At 49.5% G+C, this 21121-nt stretch overlaps 2 protein-coding genes across 2 annotated transcripts; one reads left to right on the forward strand and one right to left on the reverse strand.

Annotated features, from left to right (window-relative positions):
• Positions 1-10942: 10942 nt before the first annotated feature.
• On the reverse strand, positions 10943-17109 carry ZNF432 (zinc finger protein 432). The gene is made up of 3 exons (XM_006897402.1): positions 17041-17109; positions 14677-14803; positions 10943-12636 (listed from the first exon to the last, which is right to left on the reverse strand). Exons 1-3 carry the CDS (start codon positions 17107-17109, stop codon positions 10943-10945), a joined length of 1890 nt encoding a protein of 629 aa, XP_006897464.1.
• Positions 17110-17181: 72 nt separating this feature from the next.
• On the forward strand, positions 17182-17691 carry LOC102854883 (60S ribosomal protein L35-like). The gene is made up of 2 exons (XM_006897403.1): positions 17182-17196; positions 17287-17691. Exons 1-2 carry the CDS (start codon positions 17182-17184, stop codon positions 17689-17691), a joined length of 420 nt encoding a protein of 139 aa, XP_006897465.1.
• Positions 17692-21121: the final 3430 nt, after the last annotated feature.

The raw sequence follows: 21121 nt of genomic DNA on the forward strand, positions 1-21121 counted from the left end.
TATATCCCAAAGAGACCATAACTGACATCCAAGCAGATATATGCACACCCATGTTTATCGCAGCTCTGTTCACAATAGCAAAGAGTTGGAAACAACCCAGGTGCCCATCAACAAACGAATGGATAGAGAAGCTGTGGTATATTCACACAATGGAATACTATGCTGCATTGAAAAACAAGGAACTCATGCAATATTATTCAAAATGGGTGAGCCTGGAGGACATTATGCTGAGTGAAATATCTCAGTAGCAAAAGGACAAATATTGCATGGTGCCACTGTTGTAAAATGGGACTGATATCAGGGTTGGGGTAAGACTGAGAAAAACTGGATAAATTGTGTATACTGCACTGAAACAGATGAGGGAGTGAATAATTTAAAAGCGATGTAAGATAGGGTATTATGGTTATCACAAGAGTCCACAATTGAGGTTGCATGGTGGAATGTACTTGGGGCGGCAGGAGGGGTGTGGGGGGATTGTGTCCCAGGGAAAGAGTGTTTCTTTTGCTTTTGAAAGAGAGGAGTGAACGGGGGGTGGGGGGGGTGCTGGGCAGGGAGAGAAGTGAAGCAATGAATGAATGGAAATCCAAAATCTCTGTAAATGCTCATTAAAATTATTTTTTAAAAAAAGAGGTACAAAGAAACTTCAGGAAAGATTGATGTGTACACTGCCATTAATTTTTTAAAAAATGCATTTTATTTCCCAAAGTATGTGTCAACTTGTCTGGTCTATGATTCTTCGTATAATTATTTCATATGCTGTAAATTCTAACCTTGACAATGTTCATGGTGGAGGGAAAGCACAGGAGAGGAAGGCCCTAGTTGAGAAGTATTAACACAACTGACTGTGGCAATGGAGGCAGGTATGGTGGAGACAGGTATGTCGGAGTCAGTGAGATTGACTCAAGACAGGGCAGCGCTCAGAGTTACTGTTCATTGGATCACTATGAGCTGTAGTCAACAGCACATATGAACAATGTTCACAGGACAAGATTAAAGGCATTTATGTTATGACAATGTCCGTTCCCATCATCTGATCTATGGCTAGCTAGTTGTAAGGAGATTAGTATGCGATGGGATACCTTTATTTCAGTCACAGTCCTGATCTGACGAAAAGTGACTTTTATGAGGTTTGCTACAAGAGCTATGTGACAAGAGCTTTACAAACGGCAAGGAAAACCAGCAGAGGGGGGACCTCAATACAAGGGTCAAAGAAGAGCAGGAATTGGACCAAGCCCTTTGTACCGAGGTCCCGATGGTGAGAAGTTCCTTGGCATACAAGACGACCAAGCTGTCTGGCAATCCAAGGAATACTGTACCTACGGCTGATGAAGGGAGTAAGGACCTTTCTCCAGAGCCAACAGAAAAAGCCAGCCTGCTACAGCAGACATTCTGAACTGGGACTCCTGAACTGTGACACTCTACATTTCTGCTAAAACCATCTACTTGTGGCCTCTCTCTTTCAGCAGCACTCGATAACTGACGTATATACTACCTTGATTGTGGAAGTTATGGACACAGACTTCCATGTTACCAATTTTAGCACTTTAAATATATGGAGTTTACTGAATAATAGTAATTGTTGTTATGTGCTGTCAAGTTGCCTGCAACATGGTAGTAATGCCTAAGTAAATAATCTGGGGGGAAAAGTCAAAGGAATAAATTAAGTGATGCAATCTATGATGCAGTTGGACAGCAAAACATTATGCAGATGATACAGGGGCATCAAAAAAGGGTACATACTTTCTGATTCCATTCGTATGATCAATAAATGTACGATAGTAGAGAAAGGAAGCTCAGTGTTAGGGGAACTGAAAAGCAGGAGTAGAGAATGAGTGTGGAAGCATTCTCCCACAAAGTTGAAATGTTGGGGTTGTTTTAAATTTTTTACTTTATTTTTATTATTTTGTGTGTGTGTGCCATCAAATCAGATCTGACTGGTACAGGAGGAGATTGCCCCCTCCTTCTCCAGCAGAGCATCTGGTGGATTTGAACCACATACCTCTGAGATTACAGTGCAGCTTCTTGCCAATAGGCCACCAGAGCGTGCCAAGATTGGAATGTTTTAAAAGAATAGATTGTGGTGACAGTGCTGTGCTGTGTAAACTCAGTTAAACCAATGTATGCTACGGTTCAGTGGATTTTAGGCTAAGGAAAATAAAACCACAACACAAAAAGACGGTGTTCTAGAGTACAGAAATTAGAAACAGGGAATGAAAAAGCACCATGTTTAATTACCCAATAAAAGTATAACCGTCAAGGAATAAACATAACGGCGAAGGGACGGGAATGGAGCGCAAACTTTGCTGTGGCATGAGAGAATAAGAGTAATCAGAGAAGCAGGCATTCCTGAATTTACATTTGAATGCTAGTCCGTCACCTAGGTTGACACGATTTCAGCTATTTTTTTTTTTCTTAATAAATGTACAAATATTGTATTACATGCAAACGTGTTCAGGGGGGAATAAAGTGACACGATCAATTGCAGCTTTTAATACAGATTATCTTAATTTGAAAGCAGCAGCGTTAACACAAAACGAGAAGGAAAAAAAAGTTCTCACTTGGGGCGGGGGGAGATGGAGCACACGGGAGGACGGCGCTTTTCCAGGAGTCACAGTGATCAGAAAAGGAAAACGTCTAGACGTACAAGCAAGGCAAGAAGGAAAATCTGCATATTTAATAGTAAACTTACTACTACGTCATTCCAGGCCACACTCAAGTTTTGTGCGGGGTCCAGCTGGGACTTGGGGCGCCCGTTAAGACACACACCTTGGGGTGAGCTGACTCAGGACCTGCGGGGGGAAATGCAGCCTTCACGAGGTCCGTGCACATCCTCCAGGGTTTGGACCTCAGCGATCCCACCTGCAGAGCGAGCTGGGCTCCCACAAACACTGCAGGGGGGTCCAGGACCGAGCCCCCGAGGGGAGGCCCCTGTCACCTCGGGGGGGTGCCTTTAACACTGAGCCCACGTTAGGTCCTGCAGGAGGGACCGTCCGTCCACCTTCCGCCTTAGTCCACCACCGCGCCCTCGGTCCTTGATGGAAACTGTCGCGCCCTATGAACTGGACCCCGAAGTTCCCAACACCAACGTCCAGCTTCTCCAATGAACAGAACCCACATGAAAATCCTACTACACAGGGGTCCTTCGCAGCCGCTCGCGCCCCAGGGACCCTCGAGATCCACACCCAGGACACGACTTACCGGGGACCCCCCCAGCCGAGACGCACTGAACCCCGGTCCTGCGGCGCCGCCGAAGCCGGGATGCTGGGCGGACGGGAAAACAGAGCCGGGGCGAGCCCCTGGGCATCATGGGAAGAGCGCACGCCCCTGCGCTGTGACGCAGCTCGACCACGCCCACCACCGTACGCCCCTGCGCTATGACGTCAGCGAACCACGCCCACCACCGTGACACCGAGCGGCCCCGCCTATCACACAATGGCGTCGTGTGGTCCCGCCCCCGCGCAGTGACGTAACGCGGCCACGCCTCCCCACGCGCCCGAGCGCTTGGCAGGAGTGACAGCGTCCTGTCAAGACTCGCCGCCCATTTCTTTTTCTCCCCAGTGCGATGACCCGTTAACGTGCAAGTGCTAAAAGGCGCTACTATGGAGGCTGCTTCCTCTAACAGTAATTTGGAGCGGCTGCAGGCAGTGAGCTAAATGGGAAAAAAAGCCAAGTATTTCAGGCTGGCAGGCCGGGCGCGGCCACTTAGGGCAAGTGTCCTGTGTCCGCCCGGGCAGAAGACGCTCTGTCCCGGGCTCCCATACACGAGGCCGAAAGGCTGCTGCTTGGAGGCGACGGCGGAGGACAAACAAGGTTCGTTGGGTCCCCGCTGTCACTAAGGAGGCGCGCCGCGGAGGTGACCACAGTGGTCAGCTGGAGTTCAGGTTTGGGGATGGAGGGGGGGGGACAGGCAGGAAGGAGGGACTTAGGTTAGGGGAAAGCCAGGCACACCTGCGTAAAGGGAGGAGCCAAAACTTGACCCAGCAGCAACCAAAAACCCCCAAATCCACCTCATTGTGAGTCGGAGTTACAAAACAGAACATGTTCCATGTTTTCTTGGCTATAATCTCAATGGGAGCAGGTGGACAGGCTTTTTTCCCCCCCCCCTCCCTTTACTCCCCCTTCTTGGAGCTGCTGGATGAGTCTGAACCATCGACCTGCAGAACAGGAGCGGGGAGAAAACGATTTGCACCACTAGGAACGTCCCGTTAACGCCTAATGGCCAAGCAGAAACGGATGCAATCCCTCTAGGAGGAAGTGGAGGAGATAAGGATGCAGGCATTGAAATGTGTCCTTGACCGAAGAACGACGCGGGTTAGAGAATACTGTGAAATAAGTGCAATCATCGTACTCTGGGTACTTCCCACAAGGGAGCTATAAAGAGCACACTTTTCAGCTGTTCTTTTTATGTAGGTAAAGTCCTAGAGGATTAAAATGCCCATTAGGGGCCATGGAGTCAGCGGGCACTCGTAGTGACCCTGCCTGTGTGTCCCAGACAACACTGCTCTGCTCACATTCTGTGTGTGGGTGCACTGTTGTGGCCACTGTCTAAGTCCATCTCATCCAGGGTATTCCTTCACTGACCCTCTACACCGGGGTCCAGCCCTCCAGCTGTCCCATGTCCATAGTACCTGAGAAGTTTCTCCATTTCTGTGGCACAGTCTGACTGTACTTCCACATTTTTCTTCCTAGAAGTTCGTGGTGCGTGTAGTCAATATTCCTCACCAGCACCATAATTCAAAGGCTTCAATTCATCTTCGGTCTTCTTATCTGATTCTCACGTGCAGATGAAGCGATTCCAATTACTACATCTGGGTCATGCACACTCTAGTCCTCAAATTCACATCCTATCTAATGAGTGCTTTAAAGAGATCTTTGGAAGCTCGTTTGCCCATTGAAACATGTCCATTTCATTTCCTGGCTGCTGTTTCCCCTGGGAGTTGACTGTGGATCCAAGTAAAAGGAAACCCTTGTAAAACAACATCCATGTCTTCTCCAGTTTGATATGACGTTGCTGATTGGTCCACTCGTGAGGGTTTCTGTTTTATGCTGCCGTGTAATGGACACTGAAGGCCGCAGTCTTAGATTCTCATCAGTAAGTGCTTTGTCTTCACTCTCAAAAAGCAAGGTTGTGCTGATGAATCTTCTCCCATTTCTAGTGCCACCTTCTTCCTATCATTTGCTTAGTATACAGATGCGTAAAAGTATACAGAAAAGATACAACCCTGACATACACCTTTCTCAGTTTTAAACCACACAGCATTTTGTTCCATTTGAACATCTGCCTCTTGGTCCATATACAGGTTCTATGTGAGAACAATTAAGGGTTTGGAAATCTACATTCTTCTCCATCCTTAATTTGTTATGATCCACACAGTTAAATACCTTTGCATAGTTGCATGAATAACTATTTTGAGACGGATCAGCCCAAAACTAGTTGTTATGAGGCAGGAGTTTAATGAGGTCCCAAACGCCCACTGCATTGTCTCTAGGAACAAATACTCTTCCTCTCAATTCTCTTTTTCAGCGTGGGTTCCATAATTTGTTGCAACCACATCACAGTCATACACGATAAAGGAAACGGGGTTATAGGGACTTCAGAGTCCCAGATCCCAGGGCAAACGTCAGTTGTATCTGATGTCATTCTTGATCCTTCTCTACAGTGTATACCATGTGATTGTCAATTTAGGTGGCTCAAGTCCCAATTAAGGTAACCAGCTCTGGGACAGGCTTTTTCTCTTAGTGTGGGGGGGGGGGGGGGGAAGTCCACATCTCTTTGCAACATCTTGGTGTCCTTTGGAGACCTCCATGTCTTGGCATTATTCATCTCATGTCTGTAATTCTGTCCGTGTGAGGACCTCAGGTCCAAAGTTGTTGTTGATTGGCTTCAAGTCAAGCACGACTCTTAGCGATCCTATGAACAAAAGGCCTGAAGCCCCTCTACCACTATAGACATTTACCAAAGTTCGTAAGAGTTTCTGGAGGCATGTTATTTAGGAAGTGAACGCCACTCCTGCTTCTAAACCTGTGCTATTCCTACTATTGAGGTCCCTCTTTTTCCTCATTTCGGTCTCCTTTTTGTTTCTTGAAGATGCAAGGTGAAGAAGGCCACGCCCAGGAAGAATTCCCTAACACCAAATCAATACTGTGGCCTGAGTATGTCGCATCTCTCCCTGATCCACTTAAGCCGTGAATGAGTGTGTTGTATCTGTTCCTAATCCTCTCACAGCTCACTCTGATTGTTGTTGTGTACTGTAGAGTCGGAGCCAACCCACAGCTAAGACAGTGGAAGGTTTTCAGAGGCACAGGAGACTGCGGAGGAGACTGCCCATTCTTCTTCCGTGGAGCAGTGGTGGCCTTGAACCATGTGCCTTTGGGATTGCGGTGCAGCTTTTTGCTGCCAGGCCACCAGAGCTCCCAGGACAATCCAAGGATTGTCTGATTACATGATGGAGAAATTGCCAGACTATACAGTGACTGTGGCAATAGGGTTGGGTGTATCAGAGACGGTGAGGCTGGTTCATGCTAGAGCAAGATTCAGAGCCATTGTTCATAGGGTCCCTGGGAGATGAAGTCAGCTCAGCAGCACTTAACAACAGTTGAGAACTGTGGTCTAGTCAAGCTGGTGCATAGTTTTCAGGGACATAATTCAGACCATTAACAGGCTGTGTGTTGCAGGAGCTCTGGGAGGCCACTGCAATAGACTACTCAGCCCAGGAGAGAAGAGAGCTTGTCATTCAAGAGATGTCAAAATTAGTAAAACAGTTAGAACGAGGAATCTGCCATGAGTTATTAATCATGAGTTTCTCCACTGGGGATTCAAAGGACGTCTGATGCTGCCTTCAAGACATTTTTATGCTGTTAGGTGCAGTCTATTCAAGTATGACTCACAGTGACCCTCTGAACAAAAGATCTGCTCCGTCCTCACATTTCCTGACACCTAAGAGCCCACTGCAGCAGTCACTGTGTCAGGGTCTTCCTCTCCTTCGCTGACCCTTCCCCCTTCCCCCAGCATCATGTCGCTCTCCAAGGAACAGCCTCTCTCAACTACATGCCCAAAGTATGTGAGGCCAAGCCTCATCATTCTTGCCTCCCCAGAGCACTCCAGCTGCACCCTCTCCAAGATCGATCTGTTCGTTCTCTTGGCCGTCCGTGGGATGTTCAGGACGCTTCTCCAACACCACAGCTCCAAGGCTGCTTTGATTCAGTGACCATATATACAACAAAACCTCGCTTGATCTTCCACTAGCCTCACAACCTCGGCTGTGCTTTCAGCTCACTGTTGCAGCTGTTGTGTCGATCCATTGCGAGTAAGGTCTTCTCTTTTTCTAAGGGAAGGTCAGTGAAAGCCTTTTGGAGATATGGAGACTGCCCTGAGTTTCTCTTCCTTTGTGTCCTTTGCACTATTATAATCAAACAGAAAGTCTAGAGCTTTCTGTGGTGATTCTGGTGAGGCAGCAAGTCCAGAGCAGTGGGAGCTAAGACCAAACACACAAATAAAACACCAAGAGCCCCATCCACTGCTGTTGAGTGGATTTAAATCATGAAGACCCACCAGCAGGCTACTGAGGCCGTAAATCTTCACATGCAGAGGCTGCCGGTCTTCTCCGTGGAGAGGCTGGCGGACGAGACCTGCTGAGTTTTACGCTAGCAGCCCTACGTGGAATGCACCGAGCCGCAGGCGTGAGGAGGGGCTGGGCACTCGAGCTTGCAGCCTATGGAGATGGAGAGAGCTCCCAAGTATAAAGCCAGCAGCAGGCTGGAAGCACGGGTGCCACTGGGGACTCACAAGCTTGCAGCTGGCATCGCGAAGTCTTGGGCAGAAGTGGCATCTGAGGATGGTGTCCTTTAGACAGTGAGATCTGACCTCATTCTAGGTGGCTCTCTGGTCAAAGGAAGAAGTGCTGACCAGCTGATGTCGGAACAGGAGTGGCAGAGGAGGGGTCTGATTTTCCGCGCGCACGATGTGCTCCATTCTTAAGAGATGGAGGGGAAAAAAGCCACTTTTTTCTTTTTAATTTGCTGGCTTCTGGGGACCCAGGATTTATCCTTCAAAGGTAGATTAAGAATCTGCCCTTTTCATATTTAGTCAGTCAGTTGCCCTTTTTTCTTTTTAAAAGAAAAGGTTTTGTGACAGTTCAAAGCTTTGTTGCTGTTGTTAACTGTGATTAGGAGTCAGTTCTGACTCACGTGACTCTACGGACAAAGTGTGGAAGTGCCTGGTTCTAGCCGCCCTCGCTAGTACCGAGCCCACTGTTCCAGCTCCGGCGTCAGCTCATCTCACCAAGGGGCTGCTTCCTTTCCCACTGGCCGTCAATTTACCAAGCATGATGTCCTCCTCAGGGACTGGTGCGTCCTGGTGACAAAGCCTCAGCATCGAGCTGAAGGAGCCTCCGGCTGCACTCCTTGCAACACTGATTGGTTCGTTCTGCCGGCAGTCCGTGGTACACTCTTCAACAACACTGTGGTCTGAGGGCACCAGCTCTCCACGCTTCTTACTTCTCCGTATTCGGCGTCAGTTAAAGCAACTGAGAGTTAACCGTGGCTCGGTTCGGGTGTGCCTTAGTGTTCAAAGGGCCATATTTCTTTTACTGCCCGTCTCCTTCACTGGACTAAACAGTTGGTCTCTCAGAGTATCGAGGAGGGTCTACAACAGTGCTTGGCGCAGGCTGGTCAGATGCTTGCAAAGCTTTGTCGAATGACTCAGAGTTTGCATGGCTAATTTCCATTTCTCTTCTGGAGCAGAGCTCACAGAGTATGTTATCTCCATTAGATTTTAAAGAAACACGGACATCACAATTGCATCGAGAGGATGAAGAGGACACACAGGAGAGTGAAAAGGCAAGATAAGGAGAAAACACAGCCCCTGAAAGTCAGCAGGACAGAGGAGATCTTAAAAAAAAAAGGCTACTCCTACAGGTGATAAATCTGTGAGCAAATAAATATGGGGGTTCTTCTCTTAAGATACGAAAAGGCTTTGACTTCCTCTCCTTTTTATTCTATCTCTTGGCATCTTTTCCCTTTTCTGCTCTCACCCTTTCATACTCAGACAATGAATCTACTCATAGATAAAACTGTTGAGCAATACAATTTTGTAGGTACCTTTCAATCTTTCCTTCCCTGCGATGATAAAAAGACTCTCTTTATCGTCATCTTCCAACTCTACACTTAAGATTTCTTCCCCTGTATCTCAGGGACATGAGTTTCTCAAATACTATGTTAAGACTAAATGTGCTCCGTCTGAATACTGTCATTAGCCACATATGTTAGCTACAGAGCTCTTGAACTGTGGCTGGCAATACTGAGGAACTGTTTTTGACTTGACTTAAATAGCCCTAAGTGATCAGTAGCTGAACTAGCGCCAAATGATGGAGGAACTGATTTTCAATGTGAGGAGCTAAGATACGGTGCGTGTGGGGTGCAGTGAGCTCATGGGGCTCTTTTGCTTTGGTTTTGGTAAAAACCAGCTTGACAGACTTTTTTCTCCACAGCCCTAGTTTTCTACCTCGGAGAGTTAGTTGTCCCTTTTGTCCAGACTGGCTGACATTTCCTGGCTAAGGGGTAAAAACCTTGGTTTCTTTGTACCTGTGTCTAGCCCTGAGCGACATGCTCTGTGATTGATACCACCTTGCAGGGACTGCTCAATAGACCATGTAAATGGAGTGTCTGTGGCCTGCTGAGAGGGGACTGGGCAGCTGATGGCCCTGGGGGGAGGGCTGTAGAGATAAGCAGCCTTCCCCAACGAGGAGGGAAAAGCGGGATGAGAAGAGGAATCAGGAGAGAAGCCCTTGACCTGCATAAAGCTCAGAGGTCCCTGACTCCTCTAGGGAGCTCTGGTGGCTTTAGGAGGAAGAAGCGGCGCTGCCAACACAAAGGCACACGGTTTGAATCCCCAGCCACGCTGAGGAGAAAGACTGGAGGTCTCCTCCTGCACAATCTGCTGTCTCTGAAAACCCACTGGAAGGGTCAGTTATGAGTTGGTTTCAACTCTACAGTACATAATACAGCCTCCGCTAGAGAGCTCTGGTGGCCCAGTGGGGCAGGAGGTGCACTGCCAACCCAAAGGCAGATGGTTTGAATCTACCAGCTGCTACCCATGCGAAAGATGGTCACTCTCCCCCCGTGTGATTTACAGGCTCTGAAAACACACTCGAGGGCCTCAATGGCACATAACAACAGACGCTTCTCTCTCCCCTTCCTCTTTCCAGCCTTTCTTCTGAAAAATTCGGTGGGTGTCACTGCATATACAAGAAAACACCTGTTTCATTTCAAGGGGGGGGGTGGGCCCTCTTGCTATGGCTATGAACAAGCCAACAGCATCTGTGCAGGCTATAGTCACTTCATTTGCATAGTAGATTAGAGTGGCTTCATTTGCATAGTTATTGACCACACCCTACAAGGTAAAACCAATTACAGGTCTGGCTGCAGCCTAGGGCAAGGCCAGAAGTATCAGGTCTTCAATCTGTTTATAAAAATGTTTGTCAACTTGGACAAAAGTAACAGACCCTCTGGGACAGAAAACTTGTACCTTAAAGGTAACTCCTTAGGGCTTGTTGTTAAGTGTTCTCATAGATGACTCATAGCGACCCTATGAACAAAGACCTCAACACTTGCATGACTTTCATCCTTTCTCCAGGTTCATAGGGTTTCTGGGAGGCAAGCTATTTACGGAAGTGGATGCCGCTCCTGCTTCCAAGCTTAGGGCTTAGGAGATTGGTTTTTTTTGTTTGTTTGTTTGTAACCCTTAGGGCTTAGGGGGTTAAAAACCCGAACCTCTCAGTTGTCTTCAAAGAACCAAAGCAAAAGGCCATTTAAAGGCAGCAGGGTCACCACAGCCCTGCTTCCTAGAAGAAGAAATGGAAATCAGCCACGTCCTGCGCCTCGACGGATGTCTACCCTGTGTGAGACCCTGGCAGGCTGTCTTCCGGAGGCGTTGTTCCCACGCTCACGGCAGGGCTGCTGACTTCTCTCTGTCGTGAATCTGCTGGTGCACAAGGAGATTCCGCTTGGAGGAGAAGCCCTTCCCGCACGACGGGCAGATGAAGGGCTTCTCGCCCGTGTGCGTGCGGTGGTGGACGATGAGGCGGCTCTTGACGGTGAAGCCTTTGCCACATTCCGTGCACTCGTAGGGCTTCTCCCCGGAGTGGATCTGCTGATGGTCGTGGAGGCCGCTCTTGGAGAGGAAGCCCTTCCCGCACTCGCTGCACATGTAGGGCTTCTCGATGGTGTGCGTCTGCTGGTGCAGCAGGACGTAGCGCTTCATGGTGAAGCCCTTCCCGCACTCGTTGCACATGAAGGGCTTCTCGCCGGTGTGAGTCCGCTGGTGGACGATGAGGTTGCTCTTGTAGGCGAAGCCCTTGCCGCACTCGCTGCACACGTAGGGCTTCTCCCCGGTGTGCGTGCGCTGGTGCAGCATGAGCCCGCTGTTGACCACGAAGCCCTTGCCGCAGGTGTCGCAGCGGTAGGGCTTCTCTCCGGTGTGCGTCCGCTTGTGCACGATGAGGCGGCTCTTGAGCGGGAAGCCCTTGCCGCAGTCCCCGCAGATGTAGGGCCGCTCGCCGGTGTGGCTGCGCTGGTGGATGATAAGCATACTCTTGACGCTGAAGCCCTTGCCGCAGTCGCTGCACAGGTAGGACTTGGCCAGCCCGTGGTTGCGCTGGTGGATGATGAGGTTGCTGCGGCGCGGGAAGCACTTGCCGCACTCGCTGCACACGTAGGGCTTCTCGCCCGTGTGCGTGCGCAGGTGCTCGTTGAGGCGGCTGCGCATGGTGAAGGCCTTGCCGCAGTCGCTGCAGATGTAGGGCTTCTCGCCGGTGTGGTTGCGCTGGTGGATGATGACGTAGTGCTTGGTGGTGAAGCCCTTGCCGCAGTCGCTGCAGATGTAGGGCTTCTCGCCGGTGTGGCTGCGCTGGTGGATGACCAGCATGCTCCGGCCCGTGAAGCCCTTGCCGCAGTCGCTGCACACGTAGCACTTCTCGCCGGTGTGGTTGCGCTGGTGGATGATGAGGTTACGCTTGCCCGGGAAGCGCTTGCCGCACTCGGTGCACAGGAAGGGCTTCTCGCCGGTGTGCGTCCGCTGGTGCTCGATCAGGCGGCTCCGGATGGTGAACACCTTGCCACAGTCCCCGCACAGGTAGGACTTCTCCTTCTTGTGGATACGCTCGTGCTCGTTGAGCCGGGACTTGCGGGAGTAGGCCTTCCCACACGTGCTGCACTCGTAGGGCTTCTCGCCCGTGTGCACCCGGTGGTGGTCAACCAGCTGGGACTTCTTCAGGAAGGCTTTTCCACAGTCGCCGCATATGTGGGTCTTCTCTGTGCTGTTCGGGCCCTGGGGGTGAATCACTTGGGGCGTCGTGCTCATGGGTTTCATGACGTTGCTTTGAAACTGGACATGATGGCCGGGCAGGAATGGCCTCCCACCTCCGTTCAGGGTAGCAGAGTTCTTCATCTCATAGCTCCTGTGCTGGCTGGCGAGAGCTGAACTGGAGTCCCAGCTTTTGACGTGAAACCCAAACACTGCATGATTTTGCCTCAAGGGGACGTGATGGCCGGCATTTCCAAGTGCACTAGGATCCACACTCCTCGGCACGCCTGGGCTGCCCCAGCGACCTTGAAGATGATCTCCCATCTTGTAGCCGTCTGGAGAAAGAAAGAGAACAAACAATGAGACCCCTGCATCGTCTTGTCTGAAAGAAAAACTTCCTTGGTGTGAAGTGACTCTTTACTGGAAAAAGCATGAAAGAAATTCTGTGTATGCATGCTCCTTAAAAACAAAGTAAAAAAAAAAAAGACAAGCAGATAGAGTACAAGTATGGTCACAAGTGCCAGCACCTCAACTCTGCCTGATGGCAGCCCTGTACCAGGTGCTGGAGATGGCCACCTCTTCTCACCCCCACGGAGCACGCTGCTGCATTCAAACAGGGCCAGTTCAGAGCAGCCCAGTGCCTCCCCCGTTTTGCCACCAGGGCTCCTCTACAAATAAAACCAGATAAACTGCTAGTTCATAGAGATTTGGCTGCTTTTTAAACAGGAACCAACTAAATGCACAGAGTCAAACATCAGAGAAGGAAGGAGTTTTAAAAATGCAAGCCTGTCATTAGGAGCACTCAGTGTGACAGGCCAGTCCTCAAGAGAACGTGGAGGAAGACAAGACCGCCCACAACGATGAGACCTGCATCCACTCATTCCACAAATAGTTCATTCATGGCTTCCAAATGGGAGGCGCTCTGTTGGTGATGGCTGGGGTACACAGAAATATTATTCCTACTAAGTTGAAATTAGAGTTAAAGGAGACCAAATCAACAAACTGGGAAAGAAAAGAATGGGAAATGCAGACTGCCAAGTGTGCTTTGAGGGATCACGGGAGAAAGATGTGAGAGAGAAAACTGGGATGTAGTTGAGCACAGACACAGTAAGTGAAGAGTTTAATATGTCTGTGTAAAGTACATCTCATACGGAACAATGCATGTGTCACGTAGAGAAAGATGGCGGCCTGGACACAAGATGATTCGTTGAGTGGATCAAGGCAGAAGTTCCACAGTGAAGGATTTTCACGACAGAGAGGAATCAGTGATTACCCTGTTCCCTGTATGGCCTGGACAACTGGGTGAGAAGTAGCTTTTCCTACAGACATGAGACAATGGGAGTGCAGTAAACCAAGTGTGGAACATAAAGACTACGGTGCCTACGGGGCGGGCACACAGAACTGGTTGGGGTCTACATCTCCACAAGGGTTTTGACTGGCGGTGGCACGTGGAGGAAGCAGAAAGAAGCCCTTCCACTGAGCTCAGACACCACCACTAAATAACGATAATGTATCCTCAAGGCCGGTTTCAGCGGTTTGGACACAAAGTGGGATGGGCTTTCAGTGAAGGAAAAATCTAGTATATTCTACAGTCATGACAGCCACTTCATAAAAACAGAACTCAAAAAGTCAAAAATACATGCTGTGTAGGGGACAAACACCAACTGCAGGCCTGCACTTCTCGTACCTGACCAACCCGCAACTCTACACAACATTTAGGGCTTTTTCCTACCATCTGCTCTCTTTTTGTCTTTGTTTTTTTAAAAAGGGCCTGGTGGCGCAGTGGTTTTGAGCTTGGCTGCCGGCCAAAATGCTGGGGCTTCAAAACCACCACTAGGAAGGCCTGGCGATGCCCTTCTGAAAGGCCAGGCCTGAAAACCCTGCGTGGAGCCCCTACCTGCACACGTGGGGTCACAATGAGTCGGAATCAACTCAAGAGCAACGGACAACAATGACATATTTTCCTCCAAAGACCTAAATGTGACGGAGTTGTGATACAGACCCAGGGTCACGTAAAAGGTCAGAGCCCCTGTCATACCGGGACATCTTTGGAATGACTTGGCTGTCTCCCTCGCTGGGTTCTACTCACTCACCTGGAGAGAAGAGATGGTGGGGTTCACTTCCTGCCGTCCACAGCTGTCCTCCCTGCTCGACCATGGAGAACGTATCTGCATTTTCAGCTGGATACCCTATTCATAGGAAATGACAAGACTTGCTGAAGTGCGTTAGGATTTTCCAAAATGGGAAAGCTGTTATATTTTAGAGATTAATTAAGTACAAAATGAACTGCAGACAGAGATCTGTGAATCCATCACTTGATGGAAGTGTCAACAACAGAGCAGGGAAAAGGCCAATGCCTGGGGAGTCGTCCTCACCCACGGACACCAGGTTGCTGTAGTTCTCCAGCATCACATCCCAGTACAGGTCCTTCTGAGCAGGTTCCAGGAGCTGCCACTCCTCCCAGGTGAACTGTATGGCTACATCGTTAAAAGTCAGCAATTCCTATGACAGACAGACAGACAGCCACTGTAGTCAGGTCCAACCCACACGGACCGGATGGGGCAGAAGACAATCACTTCATGGGGTTTGTGGGGGTGTGATTTACCTGATGTGGCTTTTGCTAGTCATACCTAGTAACCCCGACACCATGGCTGGGTAGGGGTGTGCAAACATGCGAGTCGGCGGCCAGAAGGGGCTGGGGTAGCTTACTAACGTGAGAGGGGTAAGTGGCACCTTTCAGGTGGGATGTGGAGAACTCGACTGGGCCTGGTCACTGTGCTGTCCCTGCAGGAGGGGAACACAGAGAATGCAGCACATCCTTTAAGTGTGAGAGCCTTGTGCTAACAGGAGACACAGATGTGCAGTTCTCGGCGCTCAGTGGCACTGGGCAGTGAACACAACGACAGTGGCAGCAGAGCCCAGAACCAGGGGGCCAGGATGGGACAGAGGTGGGCTCTAGGACTGTGCTGTGAGCAAGCTGAGTGCCTCTGGGGCAGGAGCGGGTGCGTTTGGCCGCTGCTGAGGAGATAGGTTTGCTATCTGTGTAGCTAGAGCTGAAAGCCTTTGGGGAGAAGGCTTACTAGTTGACGGGGGGGTACCACGGGGTACAAGGCTGGAAGAGCTACGCACGGCGGAGGGCAAGGTTTCGAGCCTGACTGACAAATATAGCCCAAGTGTTCCTCATCTTGGACTGTTACCTCCCCAGTGACTCGTATAGCCCTGAGAATAGCCCCGAGAAGCGTCTGTGAGTTCTGTGCGGCCAACGCAACAATGGTCAAGCCCAGGAGAGCAGCAGAGTGCCCTGGAGGGGCAGCAGGTGTAAGCGTTGTGAGAAGGGGTCTGGAGAGCGCTGGCCTCCGTCCTGCACCATCTCTCTAGCATTCCAGCGCTCTGGTCTCCTCGGCTGAGGTGCTTCCACGCAGGGATCTCAGGTCCAAAGGATGTGCTCGACTCCTGGCTCTGCTTGAAGGCAGCGAGGGCCCCTTTCTGCCTCTCAGACGGCTCCTCTGAAGCCGGGCAAGTGTTAGTAATGACCAAACCCCCTCTGCACACACCTTCTTTGCAGCTGCACCCTGAGAGGTGCTGGGTCTGTTCCGTACATTATTAGTGAGATGTCTAAGCCCCTTGGTGGACCCACGAGTACTTCACGTGGACAGAGTTCTCCTGGGTCTATGGTGAGAACTAAAAAAGGCTGGCTAGATGAATCACACCACATAATTCACTGACCGTCACATGCTGCCGGAAGGGACTGGTCCCCGGAGAAGGACGTCATGCTTGATAAAAGAGAGGAAGACCCTTAACAAGATGAACTGACACAGTCGCTACAACAGTGGCTTCAAAAGCGGCAGTGATTATGGGGATTGTGCCAGGACCAGGCAGAACTCCCTGCTGCAGAACAAGGTCAGTCTGAGTCAGAACCAACTCAGCAGCCGTGTTCCCATGGGGTCTCTGAGGTGTCCCATAACAGAAACAAAACCCCAGCACTGCCGCTGACAAGGACACAGGGTGACCCTGCAGGACAGAGTGAAACTGCCCGTACGGTTTCCAAGGCTGTAAATCTTTACAGAAGCAGCGGGGCCTCCTTTTCCTCACTCACAGCAGCTGATGGGTTTAAACCCGTGACCCTTTGATTAGCAGGCAGATGCTCTGACTTCTGTGCCCCTAGGACTTCTGTGTCCCTAGGACACCATTCGCCAACTAACTCCACGTTATCTCGAGATGGAAGTGCTAGGAAATACCGACAGTCTGAGCCTCTGTCTGCAGCTCTTCAGGGTCACTGCGTGTCACACAGCCTCTCGTGGTCTCCTGGTGGAGGCCGTCAGTGATAGGAGAGGGAAACTGACTGCTAGTGCAATCCACAGGCCGTCCAGTCAAACATTATGTTCCAAAACTAGTCACTTGGTAGGGATCCTAAGAATACTATCGTCTAGTTTGCCCTGATGGTGGAGTTAAGACTCAAAGGAATTTCTTTCTAGTTCCTGGGCTGACTTGCGTCACAGTGTTCGTGTGTTCGCTGGGTACGTGAACGGCTGTCGACGGGAACCCACCAGAGGCTCCGGCAGACCCAGGGCTCTTTTCCTGTAATGATTTCAGGCTGAGAAACTCTGTGGGGCTGCGTGTGTTCTGTGCTGTGCGTGTTCTGTGCTGTGCGACTGTTTGCGAGTTAGAATCACTTGGCCACATCCAACAGTAACAACGAATTCCTCAGGAAATACTGGGAATAAGAATCCAAAAGTCACCTGGGGGTCCGTCGCCTTCTCCTGTTTCAGGAAGCGGCCCCCGGCGATGGGGATCCCCTGCCTCTGCATGGTCTGAATCGGGCCCAAATCTCTGGTTCGAACTTTCACCAGAAACGGCGAAATCCAGCTTCTCGTGTAGACATGTATCACTTCGGTGTCTGAAAAATATATTTAAACAGCAAACATTTTACTTTATTGATATGCATAAAACACTACACCATAGTCTTTCTCTTGGGCTTGGATCAGGCGGCAGCCAGGTTCTATCGCTCAGCCACGGCCAAAATCAAGGCTCGGGACCTTCGCGGCAAGAAGAAGGAGGAGCTGTTGAAACAGCTGGACCATCTGAAGGTGGAGCTTTCCCAGCTGCGCGTCGCCAAAGTGACAGGCGGTGCTGCGGCTTCTAAGCTCTCCAAAATCCGAGCTGTCCGAAAATCCATCGCCCGTGTTCTCACTGTTATTAACCAGACTCAGAAGGAGAACCTCAGAAAATATTTTTATAAGGACAAGAAGTACAAACCCCTGGATCTGCGGCCCAAGAAAACACGTGCCATGCGCCGAAGGCTCAACAAGCACGAGAACCTGAAGACCAAGAAGCAGCAGCAAAAAGAGAGCCTGTACTACCCACTGCGGAAATACGCAGTCAAGGCCTGAACTTCTTAAATAATTAAAACACAAACCTAGACCATAAAAAAACTCCAACCTTTGCTAGTGTATCAAACATATTCAATGATACAGTAAAAAAAAAAAACCCACCCCAACAGATTTCAGACTATTAAAATCATATAGAATGTATTCTCTGACTAAGGTAGGAGTCATCTTGAAACAATAACAAAAATAACCACAAGATCCCTTAATGCTGGAGAACCTAAGCATTATGGTCCAGGGAAGGCAATAGTAAGGGTGAAAATTAGTGGACGAGGAAAAAAGAAATGACCGAAAATCCAAAATCCGATTTCTCTAGGAGGCTGGGAGGGAAGCAATTTAATCAAGTTGGAAAATTGGAGGTCAGGCTGACTAAGAAAAATTAAGAGAGAAAACAAAAATAGCTAAGGAAACACAGTTAATAGTAAAATGCTGCAGAGTTTAAATATGAGATATGAATATTACAAACAGTTTTCTGCAAGTAAATCTATTTAACATGACATTTACAAAACTTCTGAGGAAGCCTAGCCTTTCAGAGCCTTCCCGCAATGCAGACACGGGCTCCGCTGGCCACCTCGACGTATTCTACTGAACATTTGAGGAAGCGGCGGCACCACGCAGACTGCTGAGTGGCTTATACAGCAGAGTGTCAAGTCTGCAAAGTAAAGGACAGCTCTGCTAGCTTCATGAGCTCCATCAGCATAACCTCGTACCAAGGGACAGGGAACCCAGCCGCCATGCGATGGGTGACTTCGTCTAGGCACGAGCTTGTTCCTCTCACAGAGTGGGGAGAACTATGCAACAGGTGCTGCGTGCGCCCTGGGCTTACGGAGGATGGCGCCCTGGGGGTGAGGCCATGCAGACAAGTTGAACTGGGCAGATTTACTGTCCTCTGAAGCTCTGACTGAGCCACCCCAGGAGAGGAGGGACCTTTGCCACCAAGAAGACCAAAGCAGAGGGTGCATCCTCTGGACGTTGCGGACCTTGTGCCGAGCACCTTCTGGACCCCAGGGACAGCATGAACGTGCCCGAGATGGCACGACGTGGTGGCGGGCATGGTCAGGAGCTAATGACAGGAGACGGGCAGGAGAGAGCAAGCGAGCTGAGCTCCTTGGCACAGGCCTGGCTGCCTGAACCGTGTGCCTCCGGGTACTTGGTGGACCGAATTGAGTCCTTAACGCTGCCTTGAGCTGGGCAGACACAGGCCAAGGGGCCAAGGGCCAGCAGGACGCTTGCCTGGAGGCATGGCCGAGAAGCTGGCCTGACTGACAAACTGTCCTTGGCTGTTTCTACGTCGTAACCTGTTACTTCCCTAAAAAACCTTATAATGTGACCAGTGTAACTAATAAACCTCTTAGAGAAGTGGAGTGCCCAGGGTAGGACAGCTGTTGTCAGAATTAATAAAAGGCTGGGGAGGGGCGTTATGTCCGGCCTCCGGCCTTGAGCAATCAGTTCTGGGCTGATACTGCTGGTGGTTCTTGCCTGCCTCTTGGAAGGCAGGAAGGGGTCAGATACTGCCACAGCGGTGACAGTTCTACACACCCCACTGTCACTCAGTCAAATCCAATTCCCAGTGACTCCCCAGGACAGAGTGGGACTGCCCCTCAGGGATCCCAACGCCGCAGATCTTCATGGTAACAGACAGCATCATCTGGTGGCTGGGTTCAAACCAGCAGCCTTTCAGTTCGCAGCCAAGTGCTTACACAGTGTGCCACCAGGGCTCCTATGAAAAGAGAACCACTAGCCAGTGTCATTCAAAACACAGATAAAAGCATCACAACCAAACAAAACACTCACTACGTACCAACAAACACGTAAAGAAATGCTCGAGATCATGAACTCATATTTCCTCTCTCTCGCTGCTGTGAAGTTGGTTTCGGGGATTATAAACCCCGTGGAAGAGACAGTCTGTCTAGAAGGAGTAACTCCCCAAAGGCTGTCCCATGCCACTGGGACGTCCTCATCAGTTATTAGACGGGTGGCAACCAAAACAGTGAAATGGTGTGAAATCCCAGCAACCACAGCCACGTCCTGTGAGACAGCAAAGAGCTGGTGAAGGTATGGAGGGACTGGAACTCACATGCACTGCGAGGGAGAATGTAAGACTGTGGAACCACTATGGAAAGTAGTGTGCGGTGTCCTTGGTTGGGAACAGAAATGCCATTTGGTCCAGCAGGCCCACCACTACGTATCCACCTTAAAGAGATAAAAGCTGCAGCACAGACAGACATATGCACCCCTGTGTTCACGGCAGCATTTTTTTACAATAGCAAAGAGGTGGAAATAATCTAGGTGTCCATCAGTGAATGAACAGATAGTGAAACTAGGGTGCATTTACACAGTGGACCGCTATGCAATACTAAAAACTGAAAGTTTACCAAAGACAGCGTGGCATGGAAGCATCTAGAGGACAAAATGCTAAGCAGGATAAGTCAGTCTCAAAAGGACTATCACGGGAGAAGACCACTATTCTAAAAAGTGGAGGGAAGGTTTACACACAGAATCATTCTTGGGTGTTTAGTTACCAAGGATGACGAGAGAGCGAGGGAGTTACCAAAGGATGACGAGAGGGCGAGGGAAGTAAAAATAAATAGATAAGGTGGGTAAAGAGAAAGGCAAGGCATTTTTTATCAGACATTGTAATTAATTAGCTGCATTAAACAACTGCAATTAATGTTACAAAACAAAACATATGAAGAGTCAAATAAAACTTTCATTATAAAGTTCAAACACAAAATGTGTGTGAGTTATTAAATGAAAACCCAATATTGTTTATACATTTTTCACGCAAATTTTACAAAATTAATTTGGCAACAGATAAAAAGACAGTCTTAGTAAGAAGCTAACACTGCATTCTCAGAGGTATGCAGTTCAAATCCACAAGATTCTAAGATGTAGGGGTAACCTCCTCCTGTACTGGTTCAGATCCAATTTGACGGTACACACACACACACACACACACACACACACACACACAGAGAGCAATATCGGCTGTGATAGAGTCATCAAGGAGCACAGAATAGTTAACAGTGGAAAATCTAATTTACACTATTTAAAACAAGAGAAATTATAAAATCTGATCAATTTGTGCATGACAATTTCATGAATTTTTTTTTAAATAAGTCTTGAATAAGTAGGAATAGGAGGAAATGCCGTTTTTCCGTAGCCTTGTAGATGAGTCATTTCTAAGGATCGGCATCAGGCTGGTTCCTGGGAGGTGGCGATAAAACCCTCCGGCTTTTCCAGCCTGCTCTACCCCACCATCCTCTCCCGCATCGACCGCACCTGTCTTGGGCTTGGCGGTTGGCTGGAAGGTCTCACAGAGCTTGTCAGCCACACTTAGAATTCAGTGACATGGGACAAACTCAAGCCTCCAGAGCAGCTTGGAGTGAGGAGAACGGTGCATGCAAGTCCCTGATCAGAACTGCCTCTCCTGGCC

This window comes from Elephantulus edwardii, unplaced genomic scaffold (assembly GCF_000299155.1).
Source record: "Elephantulus edwardii isolate Elephantulus edwardi_28Jun2011 unplaced genomic scaffold, EleEdw1.0 scaffold00208, whole genome shotgun sequence".
Taxonomy (NCBI): domain Eukaryota; kingdom Metazoa; phylum Chordata; class Mammalia; order Macroscelidea; family Macroscelididae; genus Elephantulus; species Elephantulus edwardii.

What these genes read in the sequence shown, in the direction of transcription:
- ZNF432 (XM_006897402.1), bottom strand. Translation starts at nt 17,109, where the DNA reads ATGCAGAGGCAGGGGATCCCCATCGCCGGGGGCCGCTTCCTGAAACAG. An exon ending in AGAAGGCGACGGACCCCCAG is followed by an intron (nt 14,804 to 17,040) that starts GTGACTTTTGGA and finishes TGTCTGTCATAG; the next exon opens with GAATTGCTGACTTTTAACGA. An exon ending in CAGCAACCTGGTGTCCGTGG is followed by an intron (nt 12,637 to 14,676) that starts GTGAGGACGACT and finishes TTCTTTCTCCAG; the next exon opens with ACGGCTACAAGATGGGAGAT.